At 28.8% G+C, this 12,855-nt stretch overlaps 1 protein-coding gene across 1 annotated transcript in view; it reads right to left on the minus strand.

Annotated features, from left to right (window-relative positions):
- Positions 1–563: 563 nt before the first annotated feature.
- LOC142328258 (translation machinery-associated protein 16) overlaps positions 564–12,855 on the minus strand; it is a 40,809-nt gene continuing 28,517 nt past the window's right edge. Inside the window, exon 5 of the mRNA XM_075371970.1 lies at positions 564–6,669. Coding sequence (XP_075228085.1) covers positions 6,491–6,669 — 179 coding nt within the window. The 3' untranslated portion in view covers positions 564–6,490. The remainder of the gene's footprint in view (positions 6,670–12,855) is intronic.

Here is a 12,855-nt window from a genome sequence, read left to right on the forward strand (position 1 = left end):
TAGCAGGTATAAAGGATCTTGTAAAAATATGAAAAACATTTAAAGCTTCTTTACAAGTGTTAGTATATCAGATCACCAGTAAATCTATGTGACATAGAAGTGTCCCATTATTGTTACCTTTGTAGAAAGCGCAAAAATGTTGTTTAATTTATTACCCATATTCTCTACCAATTTTATTTAATGTGCATTAATTAAGATTCTACTTCCACATACATTTATCACGTTAAAATTTAATTTACCACATTACATTCTAATGTTCTACATTTTATTTTGATGTGCATAAAAAATAAACGTTATGCAAAATTAATAAGGCTAATGTTTTTTCTTTTCACACAAATCCAAAAAATTGCAAACTTCTCTCATTAATGAAAATAACTTTCATATTAATGGATTAAGACTTGGTTAAAGGACTGAAGCATTTTAATTATGTTTTACTCAAACATATTAAAAAAAAAAAATACTTTAGAAATATTTTTCAATTTATTGTGAAAAGTAACCAGAATAAAATCTGACAAAATCTCTTATCAATAACTACTGTAAATTATTTTGAGGAGAAAGAGTTTTTATATTTAAAGCATACAAAAATTTATCTTTGTCAATAGGTGAAAACTGAATTTCTTCTTTACATGCAGTGTTAACTGAAAATGAAATTAGCCAGCAATTAAATATTCATATAGCAATAACTCAAATTATACAAACTAAAATAAAATGTATTTTGCATGAATATTCCTTAATTGTAATAATATTAAATGGTAGACACTGAGCTTACATAATCAGTTAATAATTTTACTGAAAAATGGTAATTTTCCTAATTTATGTAACAACCAAACTAATTTAAATATACTTAGATAATGTAATTTAATATTCTGTTAATAAAATACAAGTTAGTAATACAATGTCAACAAAGAGAATTAACAATTTTTTAAGGAGTATTTTGAAACTTTTGGGTAAATTATTACAGAAATATGTGTATTAATATAATTCATAAAAGTACGATAATTAATGTTTATTTTACATGATGACATTTTATTAAAAATCAATCTTCTCTACAATTGTAAATATTAACTCTTTGCCAAAGTAAACTTTGCTCATAATGCTCAACTGACTGAAACCTGAGTATAAACTTGGGCTAATATATTAAATTCTGTGTTTTAATTTTTATCGTTGTATCTTTGCGGTTGGGGTATTTTTTTGTTTTTTTGGAGTTGAACTCATTTAGAATTATTTATTATGGTTTAATAACAGTTTGCATATATTTAGAAATAATTCTACTTATATGTAAGTGCACTTATGTATAATGTAAGAAAACCTAGAATCAGAACTTATACATATGCTACTATATTTATAAACACACTATATGAAACCAGCCCTTGATTCAGTCTGTTTTTACACAATTTATTAAATTTTTATGCAAACATTAACATTAATAAAATTGGTCACAACCCAAATAAACATAAGGCTATTTTCTAATCAGTTAAGATAAACCGACCAGTACAGCATAAAATTGAGATATTGCTTACAATGCAAATACTAGATATGTTCAACCAGGTGTGTATGCTGATAAGATAAGGTATAAAACATTCACCCTGAACAGGTTATTTACTAGCTATTTATAAAAAGGTAATACTGTCTTTATGAACTGGTTCTACAGTTCTCTTTGTACTTTATTTTACATTACTTATGCTAAAGAAACAAAAAAGCAGTTTGTAAGTGCAAGAGGAATTAAAAAGATGACAAAAGAAATTTTAACAAATGGAAAGACAAAAGACTGTGCTGATGTTATCAACACAAAAAGTAATTTTCAAGTAAATGGTAAAAAATAAAAGCTGATGCACAAATAGTCTATAATTTCAATAAAAGTGTAATGGAGGAAAATGATAATTCATAATATAATCCAGTTTGTGGTGTAAAAAAAATTTTTACTTCAATTTATGATGTCTATAACAAATGCAATAATTCTGTATTGCAAATCATATCCTCAAAAAAGTACAGAAGAAAAATCAATTGAATAAGTTTATCCTTGTAAGTGAAACCACATTAGATAAATATGGTGTAGTTCTTTAGCAACAAGCCGTGCATAAGTTTTAACAAACAAGCTTCTTGGTTTAATACCAAATCTTTGTAATGGTTTGTTTAATAACACATTTTTTCTTGGAATATTTATCAAATCAGAAACCATTTATTAAAATTTTAATTGCCTAAAGAGAGGAAGCATAATTTCATTACTTTCCTAAAATAACTGAGAAGTAATTTACTATGTTATCTACATACAAACAAAAAGGAACAGTAGTAATGTGATTTATTTAATAATAATTGTAATAATAAAGTTGTACTGCTTATGAAGCAATAAATTCAAAAGATGAAAAGTACAGAAGACAATTTAAAACTATTGTTACACTAGAGCTTTATATGTATATGTTTAGTACACTACAGCATTTCATTCTCATGCTGAGCCTACTTTTACAGAATGGAAAAGTTACACAACTATATGGAAAAAAAATACATGTAAACCAATATATGAAAAATCCTTATTGAATTTCAAGAATTAAATGAATATTAAATAATTTCATAACTTATAATAATTCTTTATAATAATTTTAGAAATGTGCTTCATACATGCATCATGTTTCTTCATGTTAGAAGTTACTTTTTCAATGGTTGCAGCGCTGATATGGGGTATTTAGAGTTCAATATTTTGTTTGAGTCAATCGGTTGTCCTAGTTTTATTCTGAACATATTTTCTTTTTCATAACTCAAAAGAAAATAAATCCATGGGAGATAAATCTGGTGACCTAGATGGCCATAGATCACAAGACGTGACTTCCTCCCCAAAGAACTAACACAGCAGCAATATTGCATTATTCACAGTGTGTACTGCTGCAAGCAGTAATCATGTTCATCTTCTTCTAGCAGTGCTATGAAGTCAATTATAATCTGCTGCCAGCGTTCAGATATTATTGTTTCCATGAAAAATGCTGGACCCACTATTCTCTTCCAAGAAATTGGGTACTATCCACAATATTTTTTGAATGTAAAAGAATCCCATGGAAACCACAAAGGTTCTCTCCACTCCAGTATCAGTTGCTCTGGCTATTTAGATAGAACCATGCCTTGTAACTAAAGAAAATATTATCCCAGATCTGATTACTGCTGTGAACAAAATGCATAAATCACTTGCAATTGAGTTTTACTGTGACCAGGTTCTTGTGATTCCTGTATGATGTGAATACCGTACAGATGTAATTTTAATTTCCTTGTAACTTTGCACTCTCTCATATGATATACAAATCTGCTGAGATAGTATTCTTATTGATTTTTGAGGTGATCATTCATTCAAATGATGCATGAACAAATTCTAAAGATTTGTCATTTCTAACTATAGGCCAGCCAGACTATTTTCTTTCATCTACACAACTGTTTATCTAAAACAACCGACTATGTGTAAAATTATTGATTTATTGAGTACATTTGATCGAGGAAAAGCTACAGTAAAACTTTTCCTGGCACTTTAAAAATTATTGTGATTTGAAGTAATTATTTTTTGTATAAAAAGAATAAAATGCACGTTGAGACTATGTAAAATACATGATGATAGTCTTTTATAGCACACCTACAGACAAAATAGGAAGAGGTTAGTTGATTGTAGCATGCACATTATTGCTAAAAAGTCAAGCATTACCAATCCACCTGTAACTATCAAGCTAAAAGCAAATTTCCCACTTAACATATTCAGGACTGATGATGCCACAGTGGCATCATAGAGAGGAAACTGCTCCGTGTGCGTGACACCATCTATGCATCAAGGGTAAGGGGCATTCTTCTATCCTCTCCCACTCTTTTTCAGAACCTTTTTTTTTTGGTAAGGGTTTTGTTATTGTGTATTAGTACGGAGAAAAAATTCTTCAATTTAATTGTGTAGTTTATCTATTTGTTCAGTTATATTCATACAGATTTGTTCAACAAACGGAGATTGTTTACAGAAAATCAGATAAGTACAATTTAAAAAAATATATTTGTTATACTTTTATTAATTTATTTTAAAACTGCATAATATTAACTTATAAGTAAAAAAATTATTTTTTCTTTTTTAAAAATTCTTTGAACATAAATGAAACTAAAAAAATCACTTTTTTAGTACTGGAACTGTATCGTATAAAAAAGCCTAGTTTACTTATAAAATTTCTCATAATTTTGTTATCAGTTTATGAAATTTAATTTTGACATGATTTATTTTAGGCCCTAATTCATAACTCTATAAGAGATTGCAAAAAATTGCTAAATTTTGTGAAGTGTTAAAATATGTCTTCATTTTACAAGCTACTTGTGACAAACTTTATTAGTTAGTAAAATTTTTGTCAATTGTTCTAATTTTCATAATACGTACAAACATAGTTATGTGTTCTAATAAAAGCTATGTTCTCATAACTAATTGAAGGCCTACGTATACTATAAAAGATGAAAATTTATTACCATTTATCTTCAAAAATGTTTATTGCAAATCAAAAACTGTTATGATCTATTTACACACACCAGTGCCATGTCAGTTCAGTATCAATATTATTCATGGCAGATCAGTGATGCCACTACAGATGGATGTCGAATATTTGTAAATTAACATCACTGACTGACCATGGATAACACTGATACTGAACTGACATGGCACTGATGTGTGTAAATAGACCTTTAATCAGAAAATAAAAAATTTCAGTATAAATATATTGAAACTTTTTTTGTTTGGGAAATTTTTCTATAATTTCAGTAAATTATAACCTAAAAAGGCTTCCATTGCTCTGACAGAATATTAAACCATACATTTTAAAAACCATTGAATAATATCAAAGAACAAATGGAAAAATAAACACCAAAATGCAAAATAACAGCTGGGTTGCATAACTGTAGTAGTCATTTATGTGCTGCTTGCTGATGATGACACACATGGCATCATCGCATATTATCAAGATTATGATAATCATAGACTAAAAACAAAACTAGTTATATAGTAATATAATTTATTTAAAAAAAAATCAGCACAGCAGGTAAGTAGAGAAAAGAAATTCAGCAGTGAATGTGTTAGGTAGATTATTGAATTCAGAGTTGTGTAAATTTTCACTCACCAGTATATTACTTTACTTTTTTTTTAAATTAATTTTGCTGGCAATTACTTTTTATCCATTTTGCATTTTCAGTTAAAATGATTTTAGATAATGAACAAATATTTTGTACACTTTATCCCAACTGCAACACAACTACTATTGATTTAACACCTAATGTGAGTGATAATGATGAAGGTACTGAACTTACAAGTACTTTTTATGATGTTGAAAATAAAATGAATGTTGCATCTTGTTTAACAATTTATTTTATATCATTCACATTATGAAAATGTGCAACACAGATTTTATAATTCTTGGATGGATGACAGCTAAACATGGGTGTTGGAAACAAAATAATGTTCAAATAAAGAACAAGCCAAGGAAACAGTCATATGCAAAGGTACCGCACTGTTTAAGAAAAGGCAGAGGACTATTGGCACATGTTGAGGATTATCCATGTTTAAAGGATTTCATCAAACTAAGTAAAATCTGTTTAATTAATTGAACATAATAATGACTTTTTTATTAAATTTACAAATTGTCCATTTTTCTGGATTAAGCTTTGTAATTGTTGGTCTGAGGTCCAAGTGTTAAAAAAAATGAACCACCAAAACAGAAAAAGCAAATGATCTATTTACCAAATATATCTATCTATATAAACATTTTTCAGTAAATTTAACACTATTAAAGGAGTAAATTATTAAAATTAATTTGTCTAAAAAAAAAAACGTACAAATAAAACGTCATTAGCAAAAATGTTTGAATTACAATTAGAAAAGTGACAAGTAAAAATTTACTATACCAGTTTATCAGTGCTATCAACTTAAATAAACTATCATTCTCATAATTAATTTGGTAGTTCATAAATTGATATCAATCTCCATGTAATTAATGATATTTTATGTATAAAAATTACAATTTATTAAAATACAAGATTTGGTTAATTACATAACATCAAGTTTACTATTAAAAAAAAAAAATAAGGTATTGTATTATATTACAGTGTAAAAAAACAGAAAAAATTTTTTTGGCACTTTTTTTTTAACTAATCTACATGTAATATAGTATTATACATTATTTTTACTTATTATATACAGTATTTTTCTGATCAATAATGACAAAATTACCAATAAAAAATAAAGTTTCATAGTTAAATATATAGAAAGACAAGATTTTTTAACAAAAAGATATGAAGATATTAATAAAAAATAAATGTACTTCACATTAACACTTTAATGAATTAAAAATATATTTTAAATATGTTTAACCATAATGTAAAATTAAATAAAAGTTTTTGTAGCAATGTGAGGGTAACAGTACACCATTCTTTTGCATTTGACACCAACTCTCTTACGGCCAGCTCTGATAATTTTACCAATATGTAACACTTACTCATCTTACTCTAGCATCTTCTCATTTCCATCTTGATTCTTCGAATGGGAAACATTGATTTCCTCAATTTTCAATAACTGATCTTTTCTAAATCTTCTTAACTTAAAGTTTTGTATAAACCTAATTTCTCCATTCCACTCTCTCAGCATCTTCACTTGTGATTCACTAAAAAGATCAGGCAGCTCTGAAAGAATAAATACAAATAAGACTAACAGAGCAGAATGGAAAACTAGCCATGAAGATTTAAAATAAATATTCTCTGAATTATCTTCTCAGTATTAATCCTCATTAAGTTAATTTGCAATTCAATTCAATAAAATTAACAGTAGTTTAAAAATTTAACTACATAAGAAAACTAAAATTTTTTAATTTAAATCTCTTGGAGATTGTGGAGGTCAGCATTCGGTTAAATCTTCAATTATCATCATTTTATACATCTATCTTCCTCATTAAAAATTTCAAATCCATGTCCTAAAAAATTACAAAAAGCCTGGGATCTCACAATTTGCAATATGCTTATTTATATATTAAATGCTTATATAAATAAGAATTTTATGTTTTACTTATTTATTTATATTTAATTAAACATTTACAAGGTGAGAGCTTGTACATGAAAATCTGAAATAAGAACTTTTATGAGTATAAAAGATGCAGAGCTGGACTGTGATTTGACCACCAGACCTGTCAAACATAAGAACACCACTACTCACTATTTCAGTGTTGCTGAAGTTTCATTTTATAAAAATTAATGGCATTAAAGACTCATTCACTTGTTTCTTATTATACACTGTAATTACAAAATTTTTGCTGATCTTATACGAGACACAAATACTCTCAGAATTGCTTAACCATTCTTATGATTAATAAAGAACTTGTGCCAGGTGCAGAAAGAAAAGTGGGGTTTCCCTTGCTCTCCTTCAAAGAACCAAAATATGGTGTTTCAAACCAGTATGCTTAACTTTTCAAAGTACAAATGATTCAACCTGTCAAACCACAGTTAGATCAGAATTTTAAAATCTTTAAGATAATGACAATTGAAAGTGTTGGTTTCTCTACTGACCACTAGGGTATTCTAGCCTAGTTGCTATGTCAGTCAGGTCTCTCTACTCACTGCGTTAACATGTCTCACGTGAATTTATTCGTTCATAATAAATATTTATTGCATCTTCAATTACTAGAATCGTGTTGTGTTGTTTACATACAAATCAAATTTAAGCCTCTTCTATAAATGTGCATTTTGTAATTTATCTAAACGCTTTCAAATCTATCATCAGAAAAATAATGTTTTCGTTTAAGTCAATAAACAAGGTTGCAGTTGCTTATAATTCAACAATTACTTACTACCTCAAACATTAAAAATTGCAATTCTTGAATCAAATCTTGAAGCAAGGTTGTTAACATTTTTGGTCTTCCAAACTGAATACTAAGCATGAAATCGACTAATACTACATTGTGTTAATTTGTGTACATCCGAGCATTACAAAATAGTGACGTAATTGGATGTCAAGGTCGCAGACTCAATGTTGTCAAGAGCCAGCAGTTTAGTCAACGTCGCAATACTGGGCTAGAATTCAGCAACATTCCATGCATTATCTTCTATTAACATATCAGCGATCTTACATTATCAATTGATAGTCATAACATATCATTTATTATTTATTACAATTCAGTTCATTTTTCTTTTTTTCTTTCTTTCTTGATTTGTTAAAGTTAAGTCCTTGTTAAATTTGTATTCATTAAATTAATTAATCATGAAGAAAAAACAATTAATAAAAATGAGAGGTGTAATCAAAGGCTCAGTTACTAGAATTAGCCCTTTTCGGACTATTCTGATACAAGACGTGAGGTGAAACTTTTTCTGGGTGCGAGATGACTTACGCCCTAATTAAATTAAGAAGTTTGCTTGAAGTACAGAGCAAATATGATGACAAAGATGACACTGTCTCTTCGGACAGGATACAAACTGAAGATGATCTGTGTAAAACTGAATGCAAATTAAAGATTTTAATACATAAAACAAACATTAGAGAAATCACTCAATAAAGATATTAAATCAATTTTTCCAGTGCCAATTAAATTCATTTCAGCCAATAAATCTACCATATTTTAATGGAAATGTACTGGAATGACAACACTATCATAATATATTTAATGATTTAGTTAATTCCAGAACTGATTTATCTGACATGCAAAAATTACATTACTTACATTTATCATTAAACAATGAAGTTTTAAATTTTGTCAAAAATTTACCGATGACCAATGAAAATTATTTGGTTACCTTAGATTTACAAAAAAGAGATTTGATAACAAATATGTAATTTCTATTCATAATGTTGAAAATATTTTAAGAATAGACTCTACTATAAGGAGTCTGCAGCTAATTTGTCCAGTTTTGTTAATAAAATAACTCCATGTGAGAATTTGCCTGAAGCCATGAAAATTCCTGTAAATACTTATGGGCTCATTATTAATCTGTTTTTAAGTTCAGAATTAGATTCTAATACTTCAAAAATTTGAAAGAAAAAACGATCAAATGAAAATTTCCCTAATTTTAAAGGATTTGTACAATTTCTTAATTCAAGAAGACTACTTGATAATATTAATATGAACACAGACTAAAATTTATAAGCAAGTATTAACAATTCTCCTAATAAGCATCACTACAATAAATTAAATAAAAAACAAAATAAAAACTCTATACTATAATGCAAACAAACACGTTTTAAAAATAATGTTGTCAGTTATTATTCAAAATCTAAAGCTATTCAGTGTTTAATGTGCAAGTCAGATCATTATCTATATTATAGTAAAAAATTTCTGGATCTATCTACTGAAAAGTGAAAGGCTTTTTTGACTCAAAACAAATGTTATAATTGTTTTTGTACAGGTCATTCTGTTATTCGGAAAACAATACTTAGTGTATTCTCAAACTTCAAATAAATAAACATTATTTTATCTACTGCAGTTTCTAATACTACTGACAAATTTGGAAATGTTCATTCATGCACAATCTTGTTGGATTTTGGCAGCGAAGCAAATTTTTGTATAGATGAATTTGCACATAAGTTAGGACTTAATCTCATTAAAACTAATCTTCCTACATCAGGTGTAAGTAATTCATCATGTCACTCTGATTATAGTATCACAATCAAATTACATTCTTGATATTAACATTTTGCACTCGAGGTGCAATGTGCTGTTTTGCCAAATTCAATGGATAGCCTACCTCCTGATTCATTTGATGCCTCTCGCCTGAATCTACCTGATAATCTATTCTTTGCTGATCCAAATTTCAATATCCCAGGCTACATTGACATTTTGTTAGGTGCTCAATTCTATTTAAGTTTCATCTTACCTAATAAATTCACACAAAGTCCTCACTACCTTATTATCCAAGTAAGCAGATTAGGTTATATACTTGCTCGATATCTCCCTTTAGAGGTTAAGAACACTAATACTGTTTCATCATTTTTTATTTGTAATGTTATTATAAATCTCTCATCCATAACTGAAAAATTTTGTTAAGTAGAGGAAGATGCTTTTGATGTTTCAATCACTAAACACTCAGCATGGGAAAAACATTTTTCTGATAACACCTTCCACAATAAAGGTAGCAAGTTCGTTGTTTCATTACCTCACAAATCTGATAACACTAAACTTGACTTGTTTGCCAATGGCAAACGTAGATTTCTATCTTTAGAATGTAAGAAAATAACTCTAATTTTAAGGATACCACATTAATCAAGGAATATTTAGATTTAGGTCATATATCTGCACTTAACTCAGACAATTTGTTAGTCAGCAAGTCAAATGTATTTTATTTACCTCATCATGCAGTATTTAAAGTATCCAGTTCAACAACTAAAATTCAGGTTGTTTTTGATGGTTCAGCCAAAACTACAAATGGTCTATCTCTTAATGATACATTATTTGTTGAAACTATTGTTCAACAAGATCTATTTATTACTAGGCTCAAATTTATAATTCATAATTACATCATCTCTTCTCCCAGACATAACCAAAATGTACAGACAAGTGTTAGTCAAACCTGCTGATTCTAGGGCGTGATTCACCAGAACAAGAGTTAAAACATTTTACATTAAGAACTTTTACATATGGTACGGCTAGTGCTTTGTATTTAGCTTCTAGATGTTTAATCTGAATTGCAAATAAAAATGAAGACAATTTTCCACTTGCAAGCAGGACAATAAGAAATGACTTTTGTGTTGATTATCTTATTTCAGGATCAGATGATCTGAATGAAATTATTCAATTAAAATTAGATATTTGTCAAGTATTAAGCAATACGGCTATCCCCTTCACAAATGGTTTTCAAACAAGGAAATTGCCTCATCACTCAATGTGGATTCATTCTTGTATTTCTTTAAATATAAGTCATAATGTACGTACTTTAGGAATTTTATGGAAAAAAAATTCTGATACACTATTTTGTGAAATCAATCATAACAATAATCCCAAAAATTGTACTAAAAGAAATATTCTTTCTGTAACTGCAAGCATTTATGATCCTTTAAGTCTAATTCGTCCCACTGTGTTTTCATATAAACATTTTATGCAGTAATTATGGCAATTCAAGATTGTTTGGGATGAAACATTACCAGACACATTATCTCAGTGGTTGGATTTGCACAATAAACTAAATTCGATTGGTTTAATAAATATAAATCGGTCTATTAAACCAAACAATGGTAATAGTGTTAAGTCATTTCAAATCCATGGATTTGCTGATGCATCTACGCAAAGCTATGGCTGTTGTATTTATGCACAAATTTTATTTACGAATCATGAAATTTCATCCTATCTACTTTGTTCTAAATCAAGAGTCACTCCTCTGAAACAGATTTCTTTGCCTACGTTTGAGATTTGTGGTTGCTTATTTCTTACCCATTTACTAAAAAAGGTAATTTCTTCATTACATACAGATATAGATTAAATTAATTTATATTCAGATTTCCACTATAGCCTTAGCTGGATTCATGGGCAGTCTTTTCTAAGTGGAAAATTTTTGTTGGCAATAGGGTTTCTGAAATATAGCACAACCCTTCAAGGGCTAATTGGCATTGTGTTAAATGACATGATAATGACTCTCTAGAGGTTGTCTTCCCATTAAGTTGATTAGATCATCACATTGGTGGCATGAGCCACAATGGCTCTCACAAGATTTGTCCTGTTGGCCAAATGATCGCAGCAACTTTGTTTCTTGTATGACGTTGATTGAATATCTAATATAAAAAACCCCAACCATTCAACTATCACTTGCATCTACTGCATGATTGATTATTCGGAAAACTATTTGTTATTCAAGTTAGTTCATATATTTAGTTGGTCAGTTACCTCTGTCTCGAATCACTCCACTAAATCATTTTCTTGTTGTGCTGTGGATTATGGTGGTCTGATTATGATTTGTTATGGTGGGCAGAAATCTAAAACTTTAACCAAATCCTACATTGCATTTTTTATCTGCTTGGTTACTAAAGCTATTCACTTGGAGTTAGTCTGTGATGTGACATCAGAATCATTCATTGCTGCCTTCAGATAGTTTATTTCTTGTAGAGGTCTTCCTTCTCAAATGTTTTCTGATAACGGCTCCAATTTTTGTTGTGCCAGAAATTCTTCATGAGTTATTTAAACTCTTCAACTGTAAAAACTTTTACAGTTGAATTTGATTACAAGTCAAATATTCAATCATATTTTGCACCTCAAGGTATAAAATGGTCATTCATTCCTCTGTCTTTACCTCATTTTGGTGGTTTGTGGGAGAGCGCTATTAAGGATGTCACATTTCATCTACGTCATGTTATAGGTCACATAATCCTTAATTTTAAAGACCAGTGTACAGCATAACTCAAATTGAAGTCTGCTTGTACTCTCGATCTATGTTCACCATTTTAACTGCTTCTAACAACCAAGAACCACTTTCTCCTTGTAGGTTCTCCTCTTACTGCAATTCCTGATCCTGCCTTAATGTAAATCTCTCTTAAATGTTTGGATAGATGACAATTATTACAACGATTCATTTGTTCAATTTGGAAAAGAAGGTCTAAGGATTATTTACATCATTTACAACAACACAAACAATAGTGTTTTCCCACCCGAAACCTTTCTGTAGGTAACCTAGTTTTACTTAGCGATGAAAACACTTTTCCTCTGTTTTGGAAACTTGGAATTGTGACTCACGGGGATCACGATTATTTAGTTAGGGTTGTGGACATTTGTACATCCAATGGATTACTTCATAGGCCTGTACATATATTATGCTTGCTACCATTGTCTGACAACTAGTTTCGGTATAATATATATACTACTGCTTATTTTTCAATTATTTTATATTCTTGAATATTTGTCG

Source organism: Lycorma delicatula, chromosome 1, assembly GCF_047948215.1.
Source record: "Lycorma delicatula isolate Av1 chromosome 1, ASM4794821v1, whole genome shotgun sequence".
Classification (NCBI taxonomy): Eukaryota; Metazoa; Arthropoda; class Insecta; order Hemiptera; family Fulgoridae; genus Lycorma; species Lycorma delicatula.